The 17,268-nt window shown below is 40.5% G+C and overlaps 2 protein-coding genes across 4 annotated transcripts in view; one reads left to right on the top strand and one right to left on the bottom strand.

The window, feature by feature from the left end:
• The window catches only part of RAF1 (Raf-1 proto-oncogene, serine/threonine kinase), a 45,087-nt gene extending 32,543 nt beyond the window's left edge, over nucleotides 1-12,544 (bottom strand). Inside the window, exons 1-2 of one of the 3 annotated variants that reach the window (XM_072876361.1) lie at nucleotides 12,386-12,540; nucleotides 1,441-1,496 (exon numbers count right to left, since the gene is read on the bottom strand). The gene's annotated coding sequence lies outside the window, so the exon portion shown is untranslated. Of the gene's footprint in view, nucleotides 1-1,440; nucleotides 1,497-12,365 lie in introns of all 3 variants that reach the window. The other 2 variants (XM_072876363.1, XM_072876362.1) reach the window with 2 other exon arrangements.
• LOC140658232 (uncharacterized) overlaps nucleotides 9,756-17,268 on the top strand; it is a 33,015-nt gene continuing 25,502 nt past the window's right edge. The window contains exons 1-2 of the mRNA XM_072876385.1: nucleotides 9,756-9,771; nucleotides 11,584-12,116. Of these exons, the coding sequence (XP_072732486.1) occupies nucleotides 9,756-9,771; nucleotides 11,584-12,116 (549 nt within the window). The remainder of the gene's footprint in view (nucleotides 9,772-11,583; nucleotides 12,117-17,268) is intronic.

Here is a 17,268-nt window from a genome sequence, read left to right as displayed (position 1 = left end):
TCAGCAATCCACTAAATGCCCTTCCCACACAAGTTTTCAAGGATTAAACAAAAGTGCCTGAGAATCTCAGTACAAAGAATTACTGGCTCTGTCCTCCCTCAGTTGCACGTAGTAAATGAAGTAACACTGAGGATACCACCACTGAGAACATACCAGTCTTTAAACCAACCTCAGTTTCACTGGAAAGGAACAGAGCCTAAGATTAGGTTATTCAAGTAACTGCTGGGAGCTGCTAGTTACGCAGGCTAACTGTACAGTTCAGACATACCACAGTTACTGTTAAAATACCATTGCAAAATACCAGACAATGCTAGATTATCTGTACAGTTAGACAGAATAGGATGCGTGATCCAGCTAATTCAGGAGTTAGGTGTTCTCTGCATTCACTCAGGGCAGCTTTAAACTAATAAATTTAGTTTATTAAATGTGGGCTCTGTGCCAAAACCAGCAGTGCCACCAGGATGACAATTCTGCAATTCTAAGAGCCTGGGCAAGGAAACAATGTACAGATCGGGGCGGGCGGGCAGGAGGGAACGGGGGCAATAGCACCAAGAAACATTTGGAAGGGGCCTTGAGATATTTTTCTGTGAGAAGATAGAACAAATGATTCTCCCTTATATTTTGTAATAAAGTACACCCGGGAATAGTTGAACATAAGTTTCTGCAATATGAACTAACACGGTACTACTTGAGTATTTTAGTTACAAACTGCCTGGTCAGCTCTACTAACTTTATTGTATTGTTTCTTATGCACCAGTATTTGTAAAGAAGCCTGCATAAAATGGCAAATAAAAACTGAATGTAATTAGAAATTACAGATTGTATACAAGCAAAATTACTTAGACTATGTCAAACATTTACTGTCTTGAGTGCCTCCAAAAAAAGTTATGCTCCATTTTAACTCTATCTCACATTATCTTATTAAATACATCAATGAAATTACAGTTCTGGTTTGGGTGGCTTTTTATTTATTCAACCAAGTGGCATAACAGACTTTTTGTTTCAGAGGTACAATCTCAGAAAAGAAAAACAACCACTAGTTGTAAGATAATGTCACAGACATGATTTACATTAGGTCTGGACTATTCACAACAGGTCTGTAGTGGTGTGGAAAGGCAAATATCAAGATCTAAAGTTCTAAACTGAGGAAGGGCTTTCCCCCTGCAAAGTAAATATCCACGCAGACTGACTAAAGTAGGAGCTTAAATTAAACATACACTTCTGATAAAGCAAACACTAAAACAACTGTAGGCATCATATCAATTTTGTGGAATTTCTCAAAAAAACAAAAAGCCAATTTCAGTAGCAGTGAAGGAATACAAGCACAGAGCTCAGTTGTGGTAAGTTTCCCTTCCCCCAGGAAGGGCCCAGGGACCTCGGAAGAAAGAATGGGGCAGGGTAAGGAGGAAGGGAAAAATAACCAGAGAAAGTTATTTATACCTTTAGTTTTCCTTTAAGCAAATGAAGTCCTATGACAAAAGGATGAAGTACATCATCTGTGGAAGGTAACACAAAAACAGAAGGTATTTACTATTTTAATAGACACACTTATACACATGTACAACATAGCAAATTAATAAAAAAAATTATTTTGTGAGTTAGTAGAGCTAACTTATACAATAACTCTACAATAGCAGAGTTAACTTATCATCCTTCTACTGTTAGTTTTCAGGGCCTTCTAGCCTTTCATTATTATATGCAACATTTCAGCATAATGAGAGACACTGTGTAAGGCCAGACTGCATGACACCCAAATGCTACCCCAGCTCAACATAATCTCATTGTTATTCAAGAACATCACAAAAATCTCTTAGAGCTAAAAACTCACTAAAGTAAAAATTAAGTATGAGTTGAATACTTTCTTCTCAGGCATCAGTTCCTTACTTACACACAGAAACACCTTGCTGACTCTCAAATGTTATGACAAATCTTGGATCCAAAACAAAAAAAAAGAAAGTAATAAGAAGCTAAGCCTCCGAAGGCTATCTGAATCTTGCATATAAGCATTAACTGTAAGAGCAAGAATATCTAGGGAAGCTGAAGAAATCTTGATTAAAAAATTGGAAGCTCCAATTAGTTACACAAAGAAGTATAAGTCAAATATACAAAAATATTCACTGGATAGTAAATGGTAAAATGCTTTCTCACCCAAAGTTCCCATCCTAAGTAGCAATTCCTAAAACAATCCCATGCAGAGATGATTAAAGGCAGCAGAGATGTAACACAGTCACAGAGTCATTGAGGCTGGAAGGGACCTCTTGAGACCGTTTAGTTCAAACCCCTGCTCAAGCAGGGTCAGCTACAGCAGGCTGCCCAGGACCACATCAGTGGGGTTTTGAGCATCTCCACAAATACACGCTCCACAGCCTCTCTGTGCAACCTCTTCCAGTGTTTGACCACCCTCACAGTAAAAGTGTTTTCTCATGTTCAGATGGAGATTCATGTGTTTTACTTTGTGCTCATGGCCCCTTGTGCTGTTACTGGGCACTAGTGAGAAGTCTGGTGTCCTCCTCTTCATTCCCTCCCATCAGTGTGTTTATACACACTGATAAGATTCCCCGCAAAGCTTTCTCTTCTCCAGGCTGAACAGTCCCAGCTTCCTCAAGTCTTTATTTAGTTTAGTTCAGAGACTTTAATTAGTCTCTGTGTTTATATGAAATACAAGAAAGTACACATAAAAATATTCAGGAAGAAATCTTACATTGCTCGCTCACTTTTGGTTAGAAGTATCCTCTCTCCTGGATAGAGCAGGTAGGGGAAGGAAAAAAAAAAAGCTGCCATGATTTTACCCAAGACAGCAAACTCCCAAAGACTAACAAGAAACCAGAAGAATGCTTTAGGATCTCCACCTTGAGCCACTGACTAATTTTAAAACTAAAACCTACTTACAGTCTGAACCGTATATTTACCCTGCTTACTAACTTGCATACCTCTCTACAGCAAACATTTAGGAATGTGACATACAAAATATTGTGAATATGGTTTCCATCATGGAAAAAGATAAGCAGGGACACTAGGTAGAAGGGAGAAAGGAATGTTGTCTTTTGTACACCAGAGGAAAAGCTGAGATCTTTCATTCTAACAGAAGACAACCAGTCAGCAATAACGACATATTTAGGAAATAATCCACACTGAATCAAAGTGGAGGTAGCGGTGTTTGTTTATTTTTTAATAGATTACATTACTGAGGAATAAGGTGTGGAAAGTGATGTGACCAGAAAGTATGTGGGGGCCAGAAGCAGAGAAAACAAGGGAAGATCAAAAACATAATAAAAACCATAAGAATAAGCAGAGGACCAGAGAAAGACATCCTCATAGGAGCCAATATAGGCATGGGGGCGTAAGGGTGAAGTGTTGGGTTTTTGTTTTTTAAAAGTAGCTAGGGTTGACAATTAGCAAACTGATAAAAACAAGGATACAGTTATGATCCTCACATTTAGCTAAGAGGTCAAAAGGTTTGTAAAGACCAGTTCCTGAGGAAAACAAGAGCTAAGAACTGAGCTGAAAAGAGTCTGGGACAAACTTGGAGAAAACTAATCCAGTCAGTATGACAGATAATGTCAGACAAAAGAGAAGAGAGAAAACTGATGGGGAGGGGAAGAGGTTTTATAGACTGAAAACCTAGAGCATTTTTATTGTAAAATCAGCTAGAAGAAAAAGGAATCTCATATACAAATCAAGAAGAGAAGGCATAGCGTAAAACAAGTGTGATGGGTTAAAGAAGAAGCAGGTACAATATTTCTACCTGCAACCAAAGCTGTAAGGGAGTAAAAATCATGTATTTTTCTTGACAGATAAGAGATACACGAAAAACAAAAATCAGTAAGAACATTTGCTAACAAAACTGGCAACGAGGAGGGTTTAAGAAGCAAGTGAGTTGACAAAAATACCAGCTGTTATTGCAGATGTGAGATTCAATTAAACCTGAGAAGTAGAATTGTTCACCTAAGACAATGGCAAAGCCAAAGGAGAAGAAAATGACTGGAGGAAGTTTGCCTACTTGCAGGATTTCCACCTGAGACACTCCACAGTGCAAGAGAAGGAGCAAGGGAAGCAGGTGTTCTGTAAGGGGAACTCGCACGAGTTGATCACCGATCATACTTCAGTGTCAAACCATTGCTTTTAAAAAATTAACCATTCTGCTACAAATACACACCCAATTGCACAAATAGCCAAAACAAGAGTTTGAAACAGAGTTTTAAAATGCTAGGTTTGTGTTTCAGTGTTGTCAAGCCACTTTTGAACTAGATGCTGACCGTTTTAGAAAATATAACTGGACAATACTGTATTTAAGATTACCTAATCACAAACGTTAGACATTTCAGCACTGTGATTCAGATGGTCACACATCTGCGTATGTGATATCCTATATGTGACACTTCTACAACCAAACCCCAGGGTTTTACTGTTATGGCATTCTTGCTGTTTCCTTCAGTTTGCACTACAATCAGTTTGGTAGATACAGCACTCTGTCACTGGCAGCGCTGAAAATCTGTTCCCAGAAAAAAATATTAAATTAATTTTCTATTCTGTGAAGGAACCATCAACTTAAAATTTAATCAAAACCAGCTAGGCTTTTTAGAAGTTATGACAAAAACCTCCTACTACACTTAATTCTTGGGGCTACACTGTTAATTCCCTGACTTTAAAGATTACATTGCCTATTTAAAGTCTCCACATGAGAAACTCAGAAAGACAAAACACTCAATACACAAAGGAAACCAAAATTTAAAAACCCTCTGCCAGACGTAAAATATGCAAACAAAAGTGAAAGAATACCTTACAGTTACAGCGGCAGTATTATTTGTAGTGACGGAAGAAAAAATATTTTCAAATGCAAGCCAATTTTAGACTCAATCTGCCTGATAATTTTATTGAAAATTTTCTTCAGAGCATACAGCACTTCTGTAAAACAAAATAATTCCAGGTACTGTCCTGTAATTTAACATCACAAGGGCAGATCTTACTGGAATAGGTAAAAATAGCACTAGTGAACATGCCAAAGGAGAGTCTTTCCACTATATGGCCAGTGCTTAGGTTGCAACATCAGCTGGCTCTCTTTTTATAACCTCTTGATTGCCAGTGAACAAGTTACACAGTCAACTTAAAAGGTTTGAGAAATCTAAGAGTAAGCTCTGGAACTGACTTTCAGCTGAAATCAATCCACTGTATCACTCTGACACAAACACTTTGTTTCAGCATGCTATTATTGCCTGCGTAAGCTTTCTACTTGCTTCTAAAGCATTTAACACAGACGAATGATGTAATTCAGAATACGGTTTATTTTTTGTTAAATGTCAGCATAAAATGAGAGGCTTGCACCCTTTGTTGTTTCTTTTGGCTGCAACACACTCTGGAAGCTACTTAACTTACTACATTCTCTCCCAGCCGCGCATGTGCCGTCCTCCGATGAACCCGTTTTGGCCCGTTTCTGCAAACGCACCCCCTCAACTCCAACCACCCTGGAACAACCGCTCCCTAAGCACCTGAACTCCAGATGGGGGTTTTTTTCCCATGTTTGCACATAGAGATAACAACCGTCACAATATGAACATTTAAAACTGTTAGACTAGTGATCAAACGGAGACAGAAATGTTGTTTTGCTAGAAGAAATTCACGCTCCTTAGCCAGCAGCTTGACTTACAGATGACTGAAATTGCTTAGCTTTCTAATTAGGTACAAGGGAAACCAGTATCCTCCCATCTTCAACACCACAAACAGGTTTCTGCCTGCTCATGCCTACGGATTGGTATTGATCGGACACGGCTTTCAAAAGTTATTGGAGAGGGAGACAGGAAGGGAAAAGAAAGCTATAGAAAAGCAGGACGTTACTTAGCTTGCACAGTTACTATTACATTTTTTCCCTTAGTCTAAGAAAAAATGAATGATCATCAACATATTTCACTCTCCTTAAGTGCTGATGTAATCAAAAATATGTTTCTTATTTGCACACAGTGGCCCCAATACTGTGTGTCTATATGAAGAAATATACATAGGTCTCATGCAAATTCAAGGGCAGAAAGAGTTTAGACACATTTGCCATGCTTAATGCATGAGATTTACAATACAGGTTTTACAAAAACTCATAAAATTACAACAAAGGTGTGCCCAAATAAAGTACTGATTAAAAAAAAAGGTATTTTAATGGGCTTATGAAATAGATTAGACTTGAAGGAATTCAAATTCTATCAGAAATTATCAAAACAAGGAAAATATTTACCTGACATTAATCTTGGCATTAACAATTGCTAGGTAAATTCTGAACTTCTGGAATTCTAAAAAGAAAGGTTTTATAGACTCTGAAGTTGGATTCATTTCCTATGTCATAAATATGATCAAGTTTCAGTGAAACTTTGAACAAAGTTTCTAAAACAAAGTTTAAAAAAAATCAAGTTGTTACTATATATCAAATACACCTTTTCAACTGGAAGCTAGGGAAGTAATTACAGGCTCTTTCGTCTCCACATTAAGTGGAATTAAAATCTACCTTGCTTTTTCTTTTACAAGAAATTTATTAAAATATTTTATTTTCTATGATAATTGAGAATAACTTCACTAGCATTTTTTTGGGTAGCAATAAATTAGGAATTTTTTAAAATTGTTAAAATATTATTAACTAGTATTTTTTCTTCCCAGCAACATTGCCACCATTGAAGCTTCCACTCTAATGGTCCTCCCTACATTTGCTCTGTTACTTTGCAGGACTATCCCTCTGTGCTGCTACGTTTCTGTAACAATTCCATGCAAACGAAAGGGAATACACATGTATCTTCACTTGTTTCACTATGTTTCCTTCAGTTTCACCAAGAAACCGTTATGTAAAATCTCACACGTAGTTTCATCTACACAGGGAAAATTATAGAATAAAGCAAAAAGGATGATAATTTGTTTGTCCAACAAGCAGTCACAGTGGGGGAGACACACTTCATCTCTTCCACAGGTAGTGAGAGAGTAAAGACAGAGCAGTGCCCTTTGTGGTATGCCAACAGACCTAAAAGACCACTCTAGAAAATATTGAAAGCAGACTTTGAGCAAACACTGTTAAATGATTGAGAATAGAACAAGAAAGTGGAATGTGCAAAAACTAGCTCAAATTGCTGATAGAGTTGACAGGGACATAGACTGGAAGCAAACAACTAGCAAAAGAAAATACATTACAAAAATAAAAAGGAAGATTAGTCATATATTCAAGTTTCTCAATATATACACCTCAATGTTAGCCCTACAAAGGTACAAACACATTAAAGACATCTTTCTTCTATTTGCACACTACCTTGCATCTCCCTCTTGCTAGTTCCTCCTCCAGCTAGCTGTTCCTAAAACACTCATTTTCAAAACTCTAGCTTGGTCTATAGTGAAAAAATTTATGTAACAGAAGACTATAATGGGGGCTCTGAGCCATTTTTTAATGCCTAAACCTCTGAGCCAGCTTTAATTAATCTGGTTAACCCCATGCCACACCCAACTGCAAGTTAGTGAAGCAACCTCCCTCTAGCTTGTGAACTAAAAATATACAAGATGTCTCAACTGCTCTTAACCGATACTACGTATTTCAATTGGAATGCAATATTAATTAACACCCTTTTGTCAGCTGTTTGTCAGAAATGAAATATTTTAGGGTCAAACCAACAGCAAGTGTGCAAGGTAAACTGCAATCTGAAATGAAGCAATGTAATGCAGTAGTAAGAGAACACAGGCAGCACTACCTTAATCAACTCAACATCTGCAGAGAGCCACAACACAGCAAGTGAAATGATTCCACAGAGCAATGAAACTAAGAACAACAACAACATAAAAAGGGGCTTATATCAGAAGAGCTGGAGCTACAGGTCCCACTTGCAGATTTTCAGATAGTGCAAAGAAAACAAAGCAGAGTCACTTACACACTCACCATATGCACAGATTATTTGCAAGGCAATTCTAAAACTCTTTTGTCTGAAGTTAAAACCAATCAGATTTGATTTAACTGTGCTTCTGCTCTGCTTCATTTATGCAAGCGTGCAGGATACGTTTGGAACACGCATAGGAGAAATGGCAGAACACAGACACACCTGCAACTGCAAACAAATCCAATGACCTGCATTTGCCACTGTATTGTTCTACACGAATCCAGAGTTTTTCTATGTTAAAATCCTAGCTCTAAAAACCTTGTCATTCCCCATAAGCAAGCAAAACCCCTGGAAAATATATAATTCAACCACATTGACTATGTCGCTTAAAACCCTGAAAAAAGGATACTCACTTATGTAAACTTTCTATTTATTAATTATCAGTTATAATTCTTAGCTCTGAAGCCTACCAAGAAAATGCTTTACTCATTTACAAATTACTCAAGAACAGCATTTTGTTTATCCTCATCTACCGTATGCATTGCAGCATTTCAGTACACAAGATGACCATATTCTATTAAACTGTAAAAGGTCAGTACACACTGCTGCAATAAAACCAACTTTGTGTGAAGCAGATGACATTTATAGTACAAACACAATATTCAAGTCACTAAAGGAATAAACGTGCACCAGCTGCTTTTCAAAGCAAAATCACTGTTTACAAAAAAACAGTGTACACAGCAAGAGCCAACAGAGCACTGAGAATTATTCACAGAATTTTGTCCTAAACAGACTTTATTTTCAGAAAAACTCGGAACATCACTAAATACGTATCTGGGTTACTCATACAGAATAAGTTGTACCTACTTCATGCTGTCTCAAAACTCAAGAGCTAATGCATGCTCATTGCTAAAATACCTTGTTAATTTGTGGTAAAGGTAGCATTTTTAGCTGATTTCCTAGTGTTGTATCAACTCCTCTTTCAAGTAATTTCTAGAGCTGACAAAAGGTTTCCACAACCTTATTCAATACACAATGGATATATTTCACACCAGAAAATACTGAAGGGCTTTGCGTAAGCAATTACACAAAATCAATCAAAACTGGTACAATGCAGATGTAAACACGTCTGCTCATTCACAAATTAAACTTACATGAAACTTACTGAAATCATGCTTAAATTACTAAAATTGAAATTTTAGTTAAATCACAAGTCTTAATCTTGCTTTGACTATTTCTGTTACTTCTGCAAATAAAGATAATTTTGACATGCAATTTGAAGTTTTTACAAGAAATAGAACGCTGACTTCTATTTCTCTTCACACAGTTACACAGTCTTTAGATTTCTGCATTTCTAAGTTAGAAGATGGTCCAGGAACCTATTTCTTAGAAAACAATCATCCTTTTCAATTATTCATTTGTTTCAAGCTGAATTTGCATGGAAGTTTTGGAAATTCAACTGCACATTACCCTTGTTTCCTAGGCAACTGGTCTTACGTGATCATGCCACCCCGCCGTCCTTCTGCCTCTCCTCCAGCAACTCTTGGACACATTAGCTTATTTCAGCTGAACAGTTAGGCAGAGGCATGAAGAATACGAAACTCCCACAGGCTATGGAAATCGTAAGCCAAAGTACAGAAGAATCCTTCACTCTCCTGGCCGCTTCATCAGCCAGGGCACCCCAGCACAAACCTTTGGCGTGCCAGCTGCAGCAGCACGTCCCCACGTGACAAAACCAAACCAAGAAAAAAACCCTCCCTCTTGCCTAGCTGGCAAGCCAAGAAGGTAGGCAAGCAACATCAGAATAGAGGGAGAGGAGGAGAAAAAAATCTGGAGGGTGTTTAAGTAGGGCAATATGGAAGATGGGGAAGCAAGGGGTGCTAGAAGTGTTACAAAAGTGTGGCAAAGGGAATGACTGAAGGAGTCATGGAGGAGAAAGACAGTATGTTTGCAGCAGAGATGATCAGAGACCCAAATGCAAATCCGTATTGAACTGGACTCTGTTAGTCCATTTGCTCTCATAACTTTATTAGGAATATAAAAACAATTTAAACATTCTGTATCCATAACACAAAAGTGAATTTATCAGCACAACTCCTGCATGTGAAACTAACTGATTTTTAGACTTATTTATACATAGTAAGTCAAACTAACAGCTTTTGGTTCCCATCCCCTACAAAAGTTTTAGAACCAACAGGTCACACCATCTCAATTTAATTTGTTTTCAAAGACAGAAAACAAGGAAAACTTGTTTTTTCCTCAACTCCTAGTTTCCCAACAGTGAAGGAGCCAAATAAATAAACGGGGGGGAGGAGAAGAGTATATGTCCCAGAAGAAACTAGTGCTGATTTAGCACACCAAGAAGTGCTGACCAATTATTTCCGTGGGTCATGTTTGTGGTTTATAAAATATGAGTTATTTTAATAAGTTGTAGTAAGTTCAGGCCCTGAGACAGCAATAACTTCATATGTAATTTGAATAGACGTTTTTGTCATTAAAGAATAAAAAATGGAAAATTTGATGTACACACCAAAGGCATTCAACTGAAAAAAATAAAGTTTTATCTCTTCTTTGGAAAAAAATAGATATTTTTTCTGCTACTTCCAGATTTTCTTTCAAAGCAGGTTAGTCAGCAGTGTTGCATAATAAGTTGTCCAGTCCCGAAAATATTAAGTATGGCAACAAACCATATGAAAAACACATTCCAGATTTCTGAAAGCACCACTGCTCCAACCCAAGTAAGCTAGTTCACATCTGATTTAATAATCTAAGATTAAATTGCTTACCATATTAATCAGTCATCCATTTCATGAACATATATACAGATCCATACCTTTTTTATGATTAATTGTAGCCTTAGGGTTTACCTACAGAAAATATTCATTAAGACAAACTAAATTAAAGCCACTTCCATTCTGAATGGGTGTCCACAGAATAGATTTAACCGAATGGCCTGAAATTAACTCTCGCATTCACCAATTCAATCTTTTCTTCTGCACCAACAGCGTAGACATGTCCTAAAGGATAAGTATGTCCACTCAAATTATATCCTAGTTTTACCCAATGCAGTGATCCTATAGGGAATATTTGGAGCTGAGTTTTTCAGAACCATTAAAATGGAAGACATTTTAAAAGTCTTTTATACAAAACTATTTTCAGATATTTTAAGTTGGCTTCAGTTTTTGAAGAATTTAGTTTTACTCCATTACAGACCCTTCTTGTTTTGCATACCTACAACAACCTACAATTGTATCTGGAATGCACACTGTGCTGTAGCAATTCCACTACAACTGGTTTTGAGATCTCATTGTCCCAGGTAAGGTGTCTGTATTTATGGATGTCACTTAAAGGCTAAGAAGGAAAAAAAGTCTACACAAATTATTTAGCCTGACATAGGCAAGACGAACAATGGACAAGAGATGTGCTGGTGTTAGCACAGGCAGGTTATTTGCGCGTCCAGAAACAACGCAATCCTTGAGCTCTGGCCTCTGGAGTAACACCATTTATACATGGCAAAGTGGTAACAGTTTAGAAGAAACTGGGAAACTAAAGAATCTTACTCCAGTTTCCAAATGCCTTTTTTAAAATTGAATCTAAGTCGAAAAAAAATTAAGCAAGCACCTCAAACCGAAGAATGCCTAAGCAGAATGCATTCGGTTATGCTAATCCAACTCAAACGCATTTTCCGTTCTCGGTTGAAGAGACAGCAGATCAAAGTGACAGAAAGGTTAGGGAGTCCCCCCTGCAAGCACAGGAGGGACAAAGCTGCCAGCAGCGAAGCGCAGACCCGAGGAGGCCGGGCAAGCCGAGCCACCGCTGGGCATCCCCCCCCCGACCAGGGCACGGTTCCAGGCGCTCGCTCCTGGATGCCCGTTGCTCATCCCGCCCGCTGGCCGCCACAGCGCCGGGCCGGGCGGTGCGGGGCCCCAGCCCCGGGGCACACCCGCCTCGGCCGCGCATCCCCCCCGCCAGCCCCCCGGGGGGCGGCTCCGGCCCCGGGGCTCCGCGCTGGCACTGACAGGCGGCGGCCGCGACACACCTCCCCTCCCACCTGACCCGCCGCAGCCGCGACGGGCCTCAGACACCCCCCACCCCCGGGCGTTTTGGCCCCGCTCCCGGGTCCGGGCCGCCGCGCAGCCTCTCCTCTCGAGGCGGGAGCCCCCGCCCGGGCCCCGCGGCGGACAGGGCGGCCCCGCGGCAGGGACGGTGGCCCCGGCGGCGGAGGGGAGGCGGCGCGCACTAGACGATCCGACCTCAAAGGGCTCCGCGATGAGCCGCGACCCGCAGGTACGGAGACGGCCGATTACCCCTCCTTCCTCCCGCGGTCCTTGTCAGGGGGCGAGCGGCCGCCCTCCCCGGGCTAGTTTCCCTCACGGCCGAGGCGGCGGCCGGGTCAGTGCGCCCGGGGCTGAGCCGCCGCTGCGAGCAGCCGGCGCCGCTCCAGGCGCCAGCGCTGAGGAAGGGAGAGACGAAGAGAAAGGGGAGGAGAGGGAGCCCTTCTCTCCCCCGTTCCCTGCCTTGTCGTCTGCCGCTCACCAGCCCAACGCCGCTCCTACCTATGTCACTCCCTCCCAGCGGCTCCCTCCAGGCTCTTGTCCCGCTCCGCGCCGTTCGTTTCGTTCCTCATCTAAAATGGCGGCCTCACACTCAGCGAGACATTTATCCTCCGCCCATCGACCTGCCGGCACTCGGCTCCTTCCCTTTCGCCTGTCTCTCCTTCTTTTCCCGTCCTCCTCCTCCCCGCCTCTCGGCCTGACCGCGGAGCGCCGAGCTGTCGATAGAGCCCGCTCCTCCCAGCACCCCCGCCCCCTCTGTGGCCGCCATTTGGGAGCGGCGGCAGCGGCCGGGCGCCGCGGGCTGCCCTCGCCCGGCCGCGGAGGGGGGCGAAGCGTTCCCGCCGCCTTTCTCCTCCCCCACTCCTTCTCGGGAACCGATCTGGCGGTGGGGGATGAGCTCTGCCGCTGCGCCGGGGGAGCTGGAGCGGGCCCTGCCGGGGCGACCGACCCGCCTTCCCTCAGTCCTTCAGAGGCGCCCGCAGCGCTGCCGCCAGCCTGGCGTTACGGTCGCCTCCCGTAGCCCCCCGCTCAGCCCTGCCTAGGCTAAATCTCTTGGGTGTTTGGCAATTAATTAAACGGGGCGCATCGGCAGTGAGTTAGCACCGGCGGGGCCCCGCGGGCAGGGCCGCCCCCTCCCCGGGCCGACACCTGCCTCAGCCGCGCCTCCAGAATAGAGCCCGTAAGTCTTACCTGTTCAAACCCTGTTTCTGAAGGGAACAGGCAGAAATTCCCAAGGGGCGGTACGTGCTGAGAGGGGTGGGGTGTGAACTGCTGGGGAAAGTATCTGGGGAGAAGGGGAAAAGAAAAAAAAAAAGTAGCGTGCAACCTCTTTTCCTGGAGGAGACAGGGAACAGCTGTCAGACAGCAATCCCCTGTATGTAACTCGGCACAGCCTCCACGTAAAAGTAAAGATACTGAAGGACTCTGCTGTCTGTTAAGGTGCTGCCAGTGCACCACTAACCTGTTTTAGGTCAGGCTTTGAAAAAGTACAGCACTGCACATTAAATAGTAAATGGTTAATTTATCATGCCAAAACAAAACTTCTAAGGATAGCCATTGCAAAGTAAGACATTTCTCCTCAAACTGTTTTTAAAGACCGTCTGTGTTTGCATTTACAGTCATGTAAGTTACATTCATTGTTAATTAAATAAGCACTTCTCTAAAAAGAGCCTCCAGCAAAATTCTGTCAGCCTTATTTGGGATTTCTCTACAGAAGAAGGTTTATTGATATAAACCAAGGCTTGAGTTCAGCCAAAGTCACATTAACCTCATAGAGGCATAGCAAGGGCAAGAAAAAAGCAGCACTGTTGGGCTTGCCTCTCCTAAGCACCAAATAAGACATACAAAGTCTTTAGCTACTGGTGCCCTCCAGGAAGAGGTGTGGTTGCCAAGTAAGAGGAGATTGAAATGGGGATGACAACCGGGAGCTCTAGAAGGCTGAAACAGAAATTTCCATGTTTCTAGAATACTGTGATTCAGTATGTTATTCCCATATGTTCTAGAAGTTATCTGCTTATTCCAGTGTTATAATGCCTTCAATTTAGAGGATATTGCTAAAACAAAAAGATTTAGCTAAACTTTTGTAGCACTCTTATAAGACAAACCACATGGAGATTTCAACCCTTCTATTAGGAAAAGCACTTATTCTCTTCCTTTTCTCTTCCCCTTTGCCATGGGCTCAGACCTACCAAAAAAACCCAGAAAAAACTAATCCAGACCAAGGTGGTATCTACCAAGGACAAAATTTATGAATGTGAATCATTCTTTTCAAATTCTTATAGAGTAGCTTTTCTCTTAAGAGTCACATTTAAATTGAAGGAGTCCTCTGATGCACCTACACAGTTTACATGACTTTAACAGGAGTCATATCCATGTGTCCCACTGTGGGAGTTGGCCCAGGAGAAACAAATAAACTCAAAGCAGTGTGTACAATAAATACTCATATGGCTTAAGACTAAGCTTATCCCTATAATATGGTAGACAGTAGTACAGATTTTGGCAAAGTATGCAAAAGGAGCTTGAAATACTCTAATGTAAAATATGAATAAGAACATGCCATGAGAAGCTTAAAAAGAAAAAGGGAAAGAAAAAAGGGATAACTACCTCCAGAAGAGGTAGTTTTGACAGAAGACCATTCATAAAGTTTTAAACTTCTTTTAAAAGGAGTGGAAGGATCAAGGATTGTAGTCACGGAACAAATGAACACAGATATGGAGGAAAGCAAGATAGTTAAACAATGTAGCACATACAAAGAAATACAATAATTACAAGAAAAAAATAAAAGCAAACAAGGAAACAAAACAAAAACCACTCAAACATTACAGCACTAAAGTAGAAGGGAAACAAAAATTGAACACACTTTCCAAAATAAACTGAAAATTATTAGCATTCTTCCTGAGGTTGATCTGGTTTATGTTTGTGTTTAGTGATTGGGTTTACAATAGATTTAGCATGTCAGTGTCCAGGTATTAGGCTTTCATTTCTCCAGGCATATAATCAAATCTTCCATTTTCACCATCAGAAGTGTTTTCTACCTCTATAACAAGCAGCCTGAGGAGTGATTAGTAAGAACAAGAACCAGTGGCACTGGGGTTTAGAGTGGGCTAGTGACAGGAACTATTATTTTGAGATATCGGGCAAATCTGTCTAGCGGTTGTAGACTTGGGAACTCCCTTTCATCTAGTGGGTATGTCACACAGGCAAAGCCATCTCAGCTTCACAGACTTCAGTTTCCTCAGAGTTAAAAATGGGATGGGTGATACTGAGTGACCATCTTTGAGAAGAGTTTTAATATTGGCTGCTGAAAAGAACCATGTAAAAGTTAAACCTATTCTTTATTTATTGTGGTTCAGTTTGCTATGTGCAATATTCATGTATTCACAGTCTACTTAACTGTGATTACTTGGGGAGTCTCAAAAAGTATAAAATGTTTTAAGTGGTATTGTATAACCTTAATTGTATCTTTAGTACATAAAATACCTATAAGCCTCAGAAGAATGAGTAGCAACAATTAGGAGTGTAATGCCAGCTGGGAAAAAGAAGAAATGTATATACATACTTTATTATGGAATTCTGGGTATCAAATCTTACTCCCTTACTCCTCAAGCCAAGGATTGCTATAGACAAACTTTGCCATTTTATCCCATAGGCACAGCACAAAAGACACCTGCTTCCAAAAGCTTCAGTCTTTATCATCAGTCATAAATTAAGCATATAGTGACTTCATTACTTCCCTGGAAAGGCTGGATTCTGGAAGCAGATCCCTCTAACCACTTCCTGCACTCAGAGAACTCAGGAGGAATCAGTGAGGCTATAAGGCAGGGTTGCATAGGTTTGTGTATCTGTGGGTTCTTAACCCCCAAGGATTTTCTTCAGTAAATCTTCATCTCCGTGTAAAGTCAATTCATGTACTTTATGATACAGAATGGACTGTCTGATACAAACCTCATGTATGCTGTTATTACTTCTGCTTCAGTATCTATTTCTGAATTCACTTCAGTTTATTTACTTGCAGCATCAAGCCAATTTAAGTCCTTTAGGACAGTTACCAAGAGCTGTCATACAAAGTTTCTTTTGTTACATTTTACACACGCATGCACGCCCCATGAGACACACTGCCTGAGGTAAGTATGTTGTGCCATAGTTGCCTCCACAATACTGCAAGCAAGTTTTGCCTTATCTGTTGACCACTTCATTCTGGTCAAACTATAAATTTAAGTTATCATCTTTATTTTTTCCTTCCTTTCTTCTTTTTTATTGCTTTAACACTTTCATTCAAGAAACATGTTTATCTAAAAAACATATGCAATTCCTTGTAATGTCAAGGACTATAATCCTCTACAGATTTGTATATTCTTCCAGAATCAATTCCATCTCTAATACTATAATCCATCTCTTAGGTATTCATACTTATATGGTTCTTGGGTTGTCCTTATATAAACTTAACAATGAAAATCTTTGACGAAAAACATCAGTTGCAATAGATTTGCAATACAAGTTTGTGTGGGAACACTTTAGAGTAAAATTGAAAGATTTTCATTAAGCCTTACAGTATAAATAAGTTATTCTGAGAGCACCTCTATAAACAGTAAGCAATAATCTCTTACTGAAAAAAAAAAGTTATATTAGCCTTTCTTCACTGATAATCTTACATGAAACATTCTTAAAATTGTCAACAAACTTTCTACCAGTTTTCAGTCCTCCATATGCTCCTGCTGTAATTTATGGTATTATAGATATCCAGTGTCTCTGGGCTTGTTACATGCAGTGCAGCAGAGAATTTCTGCTTCTCCAATTTCAGTGCAATGCAATTTGCTTCTAGGAAAATTCAGAGGCAATGCACTACCCCGTCCAGTTCTCTCAGACTCTTCTCCAGACAGGAGGAGTTAAGTTGCTTTCCTGAATTTTAGATACTCATTTGCAGGACTTATTACCAAGATTTAATTTTCTTCTAGTGTGAAAAGAAGTTGTGACACATAAGAATGCTGGTCATAACTTTGAAACCTGAGACTTAAAGCACAGGTCCTGCTTACAGACAATTGTCCCTGCTGCATGACTCAGCCCACGTCCATTGACTCATGTGCTGTTATGGACCTTGGCTACCTGTTTGTTTGCAAATGCAGTACAAGTTGACTGAAAAAAATAAAATAAAAATATCACTAAAGCCACACGGTTTCAAAGTGGTCTCTCTTAAACTGTGCTGGACAGTATAGTTGTATTTTATTAGGTAACCATAGCTGTGTTTTTTCCCTGTAGTTGAAAGTGTATTGGAGGGATAGCAGTTAGATTCCCAATAGAAGGATCAAGAATCTTGGTAATGTTCCTTTCGTCACAGACAGAACTTAGGAAGCTTCAAAGAGGAGCATAAGACAAATGTACTAAGT

Source organism: Ciconia boyciana, chromosome 11 (assembly GCF_034638445.1).
Source record: "Ciconia boyciana chromosome 11, ASM3463844v1, whole genome shotgun sequence".
Lineage (NCBI taxonomy): Eukaryota > Metazoa > Chordata > Aves > Ciconiiformes > Ciconiidae > Ciconia > Ciconia boyciana.
The sequence above is the reverse complement of the archived record's forward strand: the minus strand, read 5'-3'. Positions and strand labels throughout refer to the sequence as shown.